Source organism: Mya arenaria, chromosome 15 (genome assembly GCF_026914265.1).
Source record: "Mya arenaria isolate MELC-2E11 chromosome 15, ASM2691426v1".
Taxonomy (NCBI): Eukaryota; Metazoa; Mollusca; class Bivalvia; order Myida; family Myidae; genus Mya; species Mya arenaria.
In genome coordinates this window covers 31,149,773-31,164,194 of record NC_069136.1, presented here as the reverse complement: position 1 = coordinate 31,164,194, position 14,422 = coordinate 31,149,773, and the positions used below count along the sequence as shown (strand labels likewise).

General features: G+C 35.0%; 1 protein-coding gene across 2 annotated transcripts in view; it reads left to right on the top strand.

The window, feature by feature from the left end:
* The window catches only part of LOC128218765 (uncharacterized), a 37,160-nt gene extending 35,659 nt beyond the window's left edge, over positions 1-1,501 (top strand). For both annotated transcript variants that reach the window (XM_052926456.1, XM_052926455.1), the window contains one exon: positions 561-1,501. In XM_052926456.1, the coding sequence (XP_052782416.1) occupies positions 561-1,342 (782 nt within the window). In that variant the 3' untranslated portion in view covers positions 1,343-1,501. The remainder of the gene's footprint in view (positions 1-560) is intronic.
* Positions 1,502-14,422: the final 12,921 nt, after the last annotated feature.

The window sequence follows — 14,422 nt, the reverse complement described above, 5'->3', positions numbered from 1 at the left end:
TTTAACACGAACATTTTGTTATAGCATATAAAGCACAATTATGTTACCTCATATGGAGCACAATGGTTTTCCTGATGGTAGATTGTATATTATTGGCGTATAATGTTTCATATTTCACTGCGTTACAAAAATGCACTGTCTTATAAGTTTGACCTGTTCGGGTACAAGCAAAATGCAAAATTGTTTAACCATGCACGACCACTTGTTTAAATCTGTATGTTCACTCGTCTTAACATGTATAACCATTGATATTCTTTTAATGTCTTCTACAATAGCATCCTGTAAAAGTAGGAGACAGCATTGTTTCGACAGGTGAAACTTATTTGACCAAAGAAAGGATATACCCGTGTACCCCATGTACCTTTACCCTGTACATATATTTAATCAAAATATTGTTTCCACTAAAGTAACGTTTATTTCCACACAGAAAAATTCCTATAAAAAATGGTCGCATGAAATTTCAAAAATATTACGATTATATAAAGGTTATTATAAAGGTTTACACATTTGACATTAAATGTATTGATCTTGAATGTTTTATTCTGCTAAATGCTCACCAGCGGGCATGCAAATTATGGGGATGTTACGATTTCCGCGACGGCAAAGACAGCCTCAAGCATTTCGGGATACCAGGCAACCCTGGCCGAGACAAACTGACCGTTCTTTCTTGGACAACACGCCTGAGTTAGGTAGGAGCAGTACAAGGACATTTGATACATTTAATGGAGACCCTAATCCGGGTCAAACCACCTTTGATTCAACTAGACTAGCTGAGATACGTTCTACAAACAGACTGCAAAGCAATACATCTCCTATAGACGAATCGCTTGAAGCGTCAATTAATGTGGACGGCAATGTTAAGCCACCACAAACAGGTATCATCATGTCGCGGACCCGAGCGCCATCAAGGAGAACAGACCTAGGTAATAGCAGAGACGCGCAGAGAAATGTTGTGTCGAGAGGCCATGATGCTGAACAACGTAATCTACCAGCACAGCAAACGGACACAACACGCAACCTGGAAGCAACTGATACCATTTTGAATGATTTATACGCTGACGGCCAAGGCATTTTAGGTAATGGCTTTGATACATCAGTGGCGGACACTGGTGGGTTCAATTCGCCAATAGCAAGTACGCCGCCTGGCAGTTTGTTAGAACGTATTGAACATCCTAGGTCAGCCCCCTCTGGACCATCTGCGGCCCAAGTAAGTAACCCTGGGGCGTGCATTACCTGCTCGAGCCATGCTGACTGCAAACAAAACATATTCTCCTACTGCATCGATAAACCGGAATGCGGAGGAAAGGTGTGTCACATTATAGCGCCGGGCGACCAAGTATAATGAACGCAATCTGAACTATGTCTCTACGTGGCTGAATTGTTAACCATTTAAAACTGTAAAATACTCTTAAATGCTTTATAGGTCGAGTTCTTTTCCATTTTGTCGTTCAATTATTTTATGCAAAACACATTCTACCAGCTATAAACCATTCTATCAATCCGTAGTTTCTTCACTTTTAATATAATGTTGTTCATTATTTAATAGTTGTCAATAGTTATTCAAATATTGCTTCATAAACAGGTTGAATGTCTTTGACTTTCAAAAAGTGTTTTTAACAAGTTGTATCAACAGTTAAAAGATAGCTTGATATTTTGCTGGAAATAACAGAGAAAACAATTCATTTACATAAAACTTGTGTAGGAAGATGCTGATGCATCAGCGCCGATTTAGACAGATTGTATTACTATGATCAAGAAGAAGAAGAAGAAGAAGAAGAAGAAGAAGAAGAAGAAGAAGAAGAAGGAGCAAAAGGAGAAGAAAAAAAGAGGAAGAATATCTCTATCTTTGTAAACATGATATAATTAACGGACAGAAAGAAGGTTGCTACCGTTTAAATACTACCGTATTTTAGTACAATTCCTTCCAAAACTTTATTTTTATCAAAATCAAAATATGGGTGATCAGCGATACATTTTGCTGTTACACACAACATATATAAGGTATTGTCGATGCATGCGTATCTGGAACTTTAAACATGACCACAAAAAAAATGGTAATTAAACTACCTTCAGCCCATTAAATTAAGACAGTATAATATAGTCGTATATTTTTTTCAATGTGGTCACTAAACGTGCAAAAAATATCAGGAACGCGCACGATAATAGAGTTATTTATGGACTGATTTTTATTTTTCGTGCGTTTATGCATTATGAACGCTCGGCCGAGATTTTGCAAATCCATGAAACGCTAGCGCTTCTTGGAAAATTTGCAACATCGCGGTCAATTATCTCCAATGCGATCATATGTTAAAGTTTCAATTATGTCTGAAAACAGACAATAAAAGTGCACGCAAAGACAATGACACGGGTGCCACCGGTTGATCATCTCCTAAACCACTGAAAGCTGCCACAAGCAGCCCCCAAGTGCAGGATCAACACCACGGGTTTTGGACCTTCATACCGTCTTACCCTGTGTCACTGCCGACATATTTCTCTCAACCTGGATTTGGCTCGTTTCCACCTTCATTCGGTCAAGACAAATCGAGTATGTTTGAACTGTTACAAGATGAATCCTATGGAAGCAACACATGTAAGGGTGTTAGCTGTTGAAAGTTGTCTGTCACATTAGATTAACTGTTAATAATATCCAAAAAGTAAACACTGCAACAGCATCCAGCTAAGCTTTGATTGTGAAGCATGTTGTCAGTCTTTCAGTGATGTCAAAGACAATTAAATACAAAACCAACGTTATAAAGCAAGTGAACAATTCTCTGATTTGAAGACACACAAAAAATATTCTCCAGTACAGTTGAAATGTAACACTGACCTAGAGTCCCGATGTTCATACATGAGATCAACACTATTGAAAAAAGACATCATTTCTTTCGTTGACTCAAATTGTATAAACATTTTCCCATTGAAGAAAAAAGTACTTTTTTCTAAAGTTTAAAGAACTTAAACTCTGTAATGTAGTTTATATATAATAGGTTCATCCAAGAGAGTTGTTAAAATGGAACATTCCGTTTTGGTCACGTGATTTTAGATATATATAAAAGCAGCAAAATGCATAGGAAGGGCTAAAGTGTGACGGATCTGTGGTCTACTGTGGTAACACACTTGACTGTCAATCAAGGGTTCGCAAGTTCGATACCCCGCCGCACCACTCAACAAATACTAATCGTCTTCCGGGAGGGACCTTAAATGGGGGTCCCGTCTGATAGTATACTATACACTGGTGCACGTTTAAGAACCAGGGTAGCTCTAACCAGGGTTACATTCTGTCTTGGCACTGTGCTCCAAAAGCCTAATATGACCAACAAACTTATCGGAGCACTCGCCGAATGGGCAATGCCCGAGTGCGAGTATAAATAAGCTTACACACCACCGGGATGGTTAGTTCGTGTCTCGACGCCGATGAAGGAACATCACGTTAATATATAGGGAAACTTTGAAGTGTTTTTTTACTCTTTATATCGGATTCAAAACTATTGAAGACTTGGATAATTTAAGTGAAGCATTGCGCTACAGCTTCTAGTCTTCAGGTTCGGACATCCGTGGGGTTTCTTATTGGCCTCTAAGTAAGCCTGGATCATTGCGATACAGACGGAACAGGGCCAATGGTTTGATTCCCCGTATGCAAGCATACACTAAGGGCAGTGGGTTTTACTAATATATTGTGAAATAGGTTTATGAACATCTGTATACTGGTCTTCTTGAAGATGTAACAAAAGTGTTGTAGTTTTCCTGTTGGTATGTACTGTGGTTTTGGATAAATAAACATTGATTCTTGAACCATAATAATTATTTCAAATCATTTGATTTTGTCAGTAATCATTGTAAAAAGTATATATATTACTGATTAAATATTTAATTTTGGGGACAAGGCAGTCCAGAAACCTCCGACCATTTCATAGAACAGAGTCATGCTTGACAACTGACCTAGCAATGGTGGTGATTTTGTGCACCAGTATACGACTAGAAAATAGCTCACAGCGTATGAATTTGATCCATTCACCCACATAGTTTTCACTCAGGTGCCTTTCTGTGTGAGCTGATTGGATATCAAATTCATGCGATGTGAGCTCATTAGTTCTACGTCTTAAAGTGCATATTTAATTTATAACTGTGTATGTAATAAATTAAATTATCCAATGAAATTAATTAATGAAGCCATCACATATTGTAAAAATGTCCTTACTGAAAAAAATATTTTCCAGCATTTTTAATGTCCTTTTGCAGTCTAGCGAGTGCGCCGACTTTATGCTTAATATGGACGTTTTTCTTGTTTTACAAGTTTAATTTCTGCTCCTAGGTCTTATTCAGGTCATAACCTTTGAAATCGTGCGGAGAGTATTTGCATACCTGTGGATTGACAGGTTAAACATAGATGATTCAATTGCGCAAGACTGAATGTGTTTCATTGAATACTTATATATTCACATTATTTCGTTAACATTCCAAATAAACACGGAACTGTCTGAGCTGTAACGGTTTATACCGGATAAGACCTGATTATACGAACGAACTACCGCATAATACATTTACGTTGCAAATTTCATTCAATCATGTGATTTCACGTGAAATATATATCAACACGGTAAAATCTCTGTTTTCAGCATAAGGTGGTCTCAAAATATAGGTTTCATTTTTATTTTGAGTGACCTCCTTTCAGATTGTATGGATTGCTTCCCTAACTTCTTTCTTTCTCCTTTAAATGTATTACCCTAATCAAAATATGAAGACAACATATCAAATGACTAAACATGCGTACAAAGAATTATTACAAACACACGGGTACCTTTCAGACGTATACCCATTACATTCGAAAAGATACATGATTCAATAAACTGCTTTGTGGCCTTTCCTCGGCAATTTGAAAATAAAAGTATCATGATGTTTATATATTATATTTTAATTAATTTATTTCAATTATCTCCAACAATGGTCATTTAGGAATGTATTATGTAACGTTTCTAGTTGATATGTCGTATATATCAACTAATTAAACAGTGGGAAAGAAAAACGCTCAAAGAATGTTTACATTATTTTCAACAATTGTGAATCCATCAACCAAATGTTGAATCCAACAGTTGACCCTTTTTTCCAGTTTGCCCATGATCTAGTTTAAGGTCAGTTCAAAGAATTCAAGCGCACCATATAAGGAACTGGCAAGTTTCGTCCCCGTAGCCAATTCAAGATTTCAAAGACTGAGTGGACAAATGATGTATTATTGTTGGACCCCGCTTCAATGGAAAAAAGTCTGCTTTCAACTTCTTTGTATCTCGTGTGGGTCTAGGATTTAGTACATGTTCCTTGTATATATGTACAAAGGGAACATTACGATATTGCAATGGCTAAAATTGTTAATTATAAAAAATGGGCATTACACCCAAAACAAGGTAAATACTGGATAGTATTACCTTCACACTCCACACACTTTAACCAGCCCAAGTGCGTTCATACCCCGACCATGACATCACTCGCGTAATTCATTCCTTTAATTCATTGCAATTCTAATTGCAGTATTGCAAGTAGAGCAGAGGACTGTTGGCAAGATAATGCCCGGAGAGGCTGATTGAAGTATGTCCATGGTATGGTCAGGGCTAATAAAATGTCTCATTATATATGCTGATGAATAACGCGTGATCAGTATGCGAAAGTTCCAAAATGTATTGGTATGATTGGTACGAAACGTCAACAATATGTCAGGGTAATAATGTTTCATGTTACGAAACGTCCAAGTTCCAAATTATGTGTCCTTCGTTCTACAAACCATTCAATCAAACGTTCTTTAATGACACATTCTCAAATGGTATGAATAAAATACTTGAACGAAAGTCAAACTTTTATATTAATGAGCCAAAGCACTATTATTTTTTATCTTTAAAGAAACCAGACATTGTCCCGAAATCGACAAATACAGTTTTTCCTCAAAACAATCTTTGAATTAGCAGTACGAGCTAGTAGGAGGCCGATAATACACCATTTAACATAATTAAACGTCGCAATCTCAGATGAATTTATCCATCTAAAAAAGCACATAATGGTTTCCCAGTGGCCGTATTCAATAATCATATTGGTGAATATTTTAAACTATGTGAGCATTTTGTAATTTTTGACAACGAATGTTATAAATACCCGCTACTTTTCACCAGATTTATTCATATGCATATATTGTTTTGACCTTTTTTGCTTTTTTTATATTTTTGGTGTACAAACATTGTTCGTTTTCTTAGAATTTAAATTAGAAAAAACAATTTTTCAAAAAACATGTTACTAAGATGCTTATTTAATACTGCCTCAGTTTATAGTGTGTATATTTAGCATGTGAAATAAACGTGATTAGTACAGATACATTTATCGAAGCTGTTTTTAATGTTATTGGGATTTACGTGGTAGACAAACCCATTTAATTTCGAATTGGAAAAATACGCAGAAACTGCGTTAGATGCATGAGTCGTAAGCAATGTATTACATCAGTAAGAAACATTCAATGCGTTATACACAACGATATCAATTTATGTAAGTTCTGAAAAGAACATTCTTGCACTGGTATCTGCTGTCTCAAGTCCCTGTAAATGCATTTGGGCTGAAATGAAAGCTAATTTATTCTTAATTTTACGTTAGTTTGAGTAACCATGATATTATTGGCTTACAAGAAACAAAAATAGACGATATCAGATATTTTGTGTGGCATTGCGTATATACCTGATGAATATGTTTATACTTTGTCAAGGACCCTTTTAATGTTATTCAATTAGAGTAAATGGAATTAACATCTTATTAAACGCTTATATTAATCTTTTGGGACAACACTTTGGATCAAAGTGTTAACAAAACGAAAAACGAAAAAGTATAAGCAGTGGATTAAAGTTTATATCATGGTATTCAATCACTGTTACTGTCAGAAATCATTCTGATTCGCATGCGGGTCGATTTCCATCCAAAGATCGAAGAAATACATTAAATACGTAATATAACATTGGCAGTATGATTGTGCATTTGTTAACGTTGGAAATGATTTTGAACGAAAGCAAATGTTTTAGCATTCAGCATTATAACACGTTTAAAAAATAGGATTTCTTTTCCATCATAAATTTCCAGTTATCTTTCCATGCCAAAAATAATATTTATACAAACATACGCAATGTTTTCTCTCAATATCAAATAGCTGTGTGAAGTGAGCTAAACATACGACATTGGACATTAGACATTCAAAAATAAAAGTGGTGGACATTCAAAAATGAATGTTGTGTTGGCATAACATTGGACATTGGACATTGACCTTCCAATGCACGACACTCATATTTGAAGGTTCAATGTCCAATGTCGTGCGAACACGACTTTCATTTTTGAATGTCCAAAGTCCAATGTCGTGCCAGCACGACTTTCAACTTTCATTCTTGAATGTCCAATGTCGTACCAGCACGACTTTCATTTTTGAATGTCCAATGTTGTGCTGGCACGGCATTCAATTTTAAATGTCCATTGTACAATGTCGTGCCAGCACAACATTCTTTTTCGAATGACCAATGTCCAATGTTGTGCTGGCACGACATTCATTTTTAAATGTCTAATGTCGTGTGTTTTGCTAATTTTGCACAGCTATAACATTTATTTTTTTGCATAAATTGCTGTTTCGAATGATGAAATGTACTCAATTTTTATCAAAGGGATGTAACTCCATATGTTACCTAAGAGCATCAAAAAGGGAACTACTATTATGTGGATAGTCGTAGTAAATACGAACAAAACTTAAGTTATGATGTTCTATAAGGCCGAAAGATTAAGGTGGAACTTGAACTTTAACAAAAGTAATGTTGAAATAGAAATTACGAAGATATTGTTATACCTTGGTAGTTTGTTTGAGTGACATATAAGATGTGTATAAACAAACGCTTAGATTGGAATGACGTTGATGTGTTTTATTTTATATGCAACATTATAATTGAAACCTCAGAACATGAACTACAGCTATGTTTAGATGCGTTGCTTGAATATGTCATCATATGGAATTCGTAGTTAATACGAACAAAAGAAATGTGACCAAGTGTGAATCGACCAGTTTCACCTAGACAACTTATATCTTGATGTGTTATAGGGAAGAGTAATACGTCATCCAGTGCCTGATTGAAAAAAGTTGGCTTACTTACATAAGGAACAGCATCGTGACAACATCAACTATACTCTTAGAAAATACTTGAGAATAATAAGAATGTATATGTTAAACATTTATGACCAAGAATATATCCAGCGGTTTGTTTGAATTGGTCGTGTTTCGTTCTCGCTATTTTCGAACTACCTAAGCTTCTCCTTTATCTTAACGGGCTGTATCAGTTTAGTCTTTGCATATTATAACACTATAGTATGCCATCACCTCGCTAAACGAAAGCTTGCATTAACATGAGACAGCTACAGATATTCATTGCTGAAAGGGTTCGCTAATTACAGCCTCAAGTTAGTACAGAGTAGTTATTTTATTCATTAATGACAAGTACAATACATAGTATTGATATTTTCACAGAATGTTGCATTGCACAGATGGAGATCATTGTAGCAGTTACATATCAAAACAAGAAGACTTCACACGTTTAATTCTGAACAAAGAAGAAAAAATTCACAATGAAAGAAATGGATGCATGGGTAGCAACCTGCTGAAAGAACAACCAAAACAGCACAGTTTTGTCTATCCAAAACTAAATTTATAACATACCATATGGCATAATAGGATTACCTTTTTAGGAAATTAACAGCATTTATGCTACCTTGCCATCAATTTTAACTCATACAATATGACTAGAATCCAGTACATGATTGGAATGGAAAATTACTCAAACAAGTACCTTACATCTTTTTTAAATATCTCCATCATTATATTAAAAGCATTTTTCTCACTTGAATTGTTGTTTTCATTTTCTCTATTAAAAAGTCAATACATCCACACTTTGGTCGAGCATGATGGTCATGCCATCTTCATTTCAATAATAATTCCAGTGTATCCTGCAATGTAATGATCAGCTTTTTTGTCAACCTTTATGCACGTTATATGATTTGCGGATCACGTATGAATTTGAAGTTGGCGAACAGCTTTGTAAATCAAAGCACTGAAAGTGCAAGGAGCCTAAGGAAATGGTACTGTGGGCGTCAAGACTAGATTGATGAGGCAAAGAATTAAAGAGGTCATGGCAATATGAGGTTAACATCAACTGAAATTTCGTCGATGCTTGTGTGTAAAAACTTTTGATCTTTGTTATGTGCAAAGTCGGGTCCAATCGGAAAAGGTGTGTGAATGTAAATTGAATCGCAAGGTAATAAGTTTTAAAGACGATTGGTGAGTGATTTCCGGAAAAAATAGTGAAATCAAAGAACTGCAAACGAGGCTCAGTTGAATGGCGGCTTTTCAATTTCTGATAAATAAAATATAAAAGAAAATATACTTCTGATGAGAGTTTTAATAGAAATGTGATAAAAAACACTATCGTAATACTTTTCTTCATAGTTGAATACCATAATTATAAAAAAGCTATAATGATTTAGCGTTCAAAAGTAGTTTTGCATCGTTGACATGTCAACAAAGGATTGAAAAATGGCGGGGCGAACGTAAAAACACCAAAACAATCGACTTTGATGCTAAAAACCTCCAACAAGAGAACCAGCGGACCCCCATCAAACGTACATACCCCGTAACAGTGGGCCATCGCCATATTTTATCTTCCCCATGGCTAGGGGTGCAGGATGCATGTTTGCTCCACCGGGATTCCTTAACCACCTCGGGGGCCAACAAGGACCACAGGGAACACCAGTCAGTAGTATTCTAGGTATGTTCAAGAACTATACTCACGTTTAAAGTCCATGGAAATTATGCTCACAAAAATATCCCCCATAGAGAAAGACGTTTCTTACCTGAGAACACAAATGCACGACATACGGGAGGAGAGTAAATCGGCAACAATGAGACTGGGTGAGGTAGAGGACTTCTGTGTTGAATATAGTAAAGTCACTGAAGAAATTAAAAAATCAAAACATGACACTGAACACGAAATCCGCTCGTTGAGAAAGCACAACACTTTCCTCAAGAATCGAACAACTGGAACAAGAAAATGAGCGTTCAAACAATCGCCACCTTGATATACTAGTACATGCTAAAAACATGGAAGACAACCTAATATTCTTCGGGATTGGAGAGGCCCCTCCTTCATATCAATTCAAGCATATATCTTTATTGTTACTTAAACCATGTTATGTATTACTAGTACTGCATTCACAACTTGATTTACAAGACCATGTACTTGTCTTACTTATTGAACAGATGGGAAATCACGCGTTATGAATTATTTTGCACAATATTTGGTAATATATATATGTCTGAAAACGTTGTATCATTCTCCGTACAACCAAATTTCTGACAAAGTAGTAATGCACTTAGATACATTTGATATATTTGTAAATTTAGTAGTGCATGTCATCCCTTACGTTATGTTCGAAATGTATCGGATTAGTTGTACTTTAAGCATCGATGTGTCAAATTTAAAGTATTCAATTGTTAGAAGTGTGTTGTATTTACTAAACAAAATGCAGTTCTATTAATGTGAATGGTTTAATAACATAGATTTAAATGTTACATTGAATATGTATTTTTTGGATTTCCTAGTGCATCTAAATGAACTATTTTATGTATTAGCAATCTTTAATACCTTTTTTTATCAGTGAATACTCAACCAGCGTATGTTGTATGTTGTAAGGTGCAATGTATTTATACTATGCCCAAATTTTATGAATATTTGTAATAGTATTGCAACTTATTTTTAAAATTCAATAACTGTGATTACTAAAGATTTTTATTATTATTACAAAGAACCATATCAGTCACATGGAACTATTGTTACGAATGATAATGATGTCACTGGCAATGATAAAAATAGTATTAATATTAATAATGACACTGATGATCATTTTGATATTTTGTTAATAATAATAATGACAATGATATAAATGATAACATTTTATTTCATGCATACCGGTGAAAGAGTGAAAAATATTAGTGAATGATAACTTGATCATTTCACTCTGGCTCGAGTGAAATGATAACCCTTGCTCAATTTCACTCTGTACAGACAACTCGGGACTATTTTTTCCATCTTTTAGAAGATTTGCTTCCCTTGATTTTGAAAAAATACATGTATGTCACAAGTACATGTTTGTTGTCGTCTGTAGTGCAGTAATATATACACATTGACCGAATCGTATTGAATTGTCACAATCAAATTATGCAATAATTTTAATAAGACAAACATATTTTTTGCGATTGATTATAACTATTAAAAAAGAACAAGCTTACCAATTTATATATGAACTATTTCATGGAAAATACTGTTACAATTGGCAGGTATCGGTTGAATATTTACTTGGCCACATGTGCTAGTAATAGAGTTGATAGACCATTTCTTCCTACAAACTCTAACCGCGTACATGTATGCACAAGCATTTGAATTTGACCAATTTCCAGTTTACATTCATCAGTTCAACAATACATTTTTCTTTTTAAAAACTTTTAAAGTTTGCGCTGCATCCCTCTCAAAAGCATCTTCGGGCACATCCTCGACATTTCCTCTGGGGTCTTCATAAACACACGGGAACGTGACATTCAACTTTGATAGATATGAAACTAATTCCAGGGCCCTCGCTCTATTTCGGGGGAAGGGGCCCACAGCCTTTTTGAGGGGGAATTTTCGCGTCGTTTTCCCAAAATAGGGGAGTTTGTATTATAGGGGAATTTGTATTAATAGTTAACTACAAAGGTTTCAAACAAACATTATACATTTAAAACAATCTTTAATCACTGAGTAACATTGCAAACAACTTCACATCAATTCAATCACTTGAACAGTCAACTTAGAATTTAACCATTCTATCTTTTTTTCTACCGAAGTAGGCAATGGCTTCGTTCAATTGTTCATCAGTCAAACATTCCTATAGTGCTTTGTTAAAATTCAGAGAAGTTGTATCCTGTGTTTTTGGTGCATAACACCAAGCAGATTAACGACCTAGAGGTCCATTCGCAAAGAGCTAGGGTATCGCATATGGATCTCCTTGTGTCAATCTTTTTACATGAAAACGCCGTTTGTTTCGTTAACTTTTTTCGATATGATTTCGAATTGTGCGACATTTTTCACAAACGGAAGTAAACAACGGAATAAATTAGTGCGCATGCGCATTGGCAAGGGAACTAACGCCGTTAGATACAACGCTACTTATTATTCGAGTTACTTCCCCTAGCGCACAATGGCACGTGGTTTAAAAAAAATGACGATCTTTTTGCATTTTTTAAACCAATTTTTTAGGGGGAATTTTCAGCTCTGAAGGGGGAAAAAAGATACTTTTTCGAGGGGGGACGGCAGCCGAATTTCGGCGGTAATTTTGGACGATCGAGGGCCCTGAATTCGCTGTCTCAACAACAAAACATCCTTCGGCTGCACTGAGCATGAAAACACCCCGAAAAAAACCTGTAAGATCCAGAGTCTGAGAGCGACAGTGACTAGATATACACTACGAAAAACACTAAACACAGACTTCCGTTGCTTTTACGAATACACACTTGTATAAGTCCATCATTGTTAATTTAAATCTGTTGAAATTGTTTTTGAATGTACAAAAATGTCACATGCTCAAGTTTCATTGAATTGTATTTCTACGCGATACATTTTTTATTTACGAAATGCTTTTGTTTAAATACTTGTTTTTGTCTCATTAAATGTTAAACATGATAGGTTTCGTTGATGGGACTAGGGTTTTATCTAAAATAATTTCAATTCCAACAACCATTTTCATAAAGTGTGGAACTTTTTTTTAGTGGAAGGACTGCTTGCGCGAAGAGGAGGTAACTTTGACATAGCGATTATGCCGCAGTTACTTCCCTTCGCAAAGATGCCACAGAAATTTACTCTAGCAGGGAAAAAACACGATATATGCATGAAATAAAAAGAAAATTTGTTGAATTCAGTGTAAGATCGTATTTTATTTCACTCGTGTTCACAGAAAAATAACATTTTCACTCGTGGTACGCCACTCGTGAAAATATTTTTTCTGTGACCAATCGTGAAATAAAATACGATCTTATACTGAATTCAACAAATATCCTCTATAACAATGATATTGATAATAATGACCAGGATAATGATAATAACGATATTAATAATGGTGTTGATAACAATAACAATGATAATAATGATAATGACAATAATTATAATGATAATAATGATAATTCCAGTAATGATAATTATGATAATGAAATTAAGGATAATAATGATAATGTTAATAATGATAATGGAGATGATGATAATAATGATAATGATGATAGTGATAATATTACTTTTAACGATAATAGCAGCAACATAACAAGCAACAATAATGACCAATTTGATTTAAATGTGCTTAGTTTAACGTCTGTGGCTTAAAAAGTAAACTTAATAGCCCTGAGTTTATTGACCTTATAAATAAATACTTAATAATAGGGCTACAAGAAACAAAGCTCGACGACCTTGAATGTGTAAACATTGAAAACTTCGAACTATTTACAAAAAAAAAACGCAAGAAAATAACTAGGAGAAAATCAGGAGGGATAGCTTAAGCAGTTCATAGAACGATTTCTTAATAAGTCTCAACACTCGAGACAGAAAGTAACCTCGTACTTTGGTTTACTATCTCGAAAATAATTACTAAAACCGATTCGGACCTACTTGTGGTGTAACATACATCCCACCTGAAAACTCCGACTATGCCCTGGATGATCCGTTTCTTAATATACGTATTGAACTGAACGAGCTGAGTAAAAATATGATCACATATGTATTTTTGGTGAGTTTAATTCTCGTACTTAGAACACACAGGATTATATAAACGCCGATAAATCGTTCTTAGAACTACAAAATTTATCCCAGGTGTACGATGAATACGAAAACGGAATGTTAAAATTCGATTTAACGAATTAAGTAAACAGGGTTAGGAAAAGTTTCGACAAATCAGCAAATAATTATGGTTATCGATTCTTAGAATTTTTGCAATATACTAACCTATATATACTAAATGGAAGAACCGAAGGCGATGAAAACGGACAGTTTACTTGTTAAGGCGTTAGCGTTGTGAATTATTCTATTTATAATTCGTCATTGTTCAAGTTAGTGAGTTGTCTAGAAGTATTAGAGTATTGCCCCCTTTATTCAGAAGCACATTACCCAATCGTACTGAATCTAATATTTGCGTCTGGACCGGAGCTAGCACAAATCGACAAGGACCTTAGGTGCCTTGCATAAAATTATGGGATACTAAGAAGACAGACGAGTACTTAAGAAACTTCAGTTTAAATCATGTTCAAGTGGTAGATGATAAATAAGTGATCATTTCAAATAACCAAAAACCTTGCCAA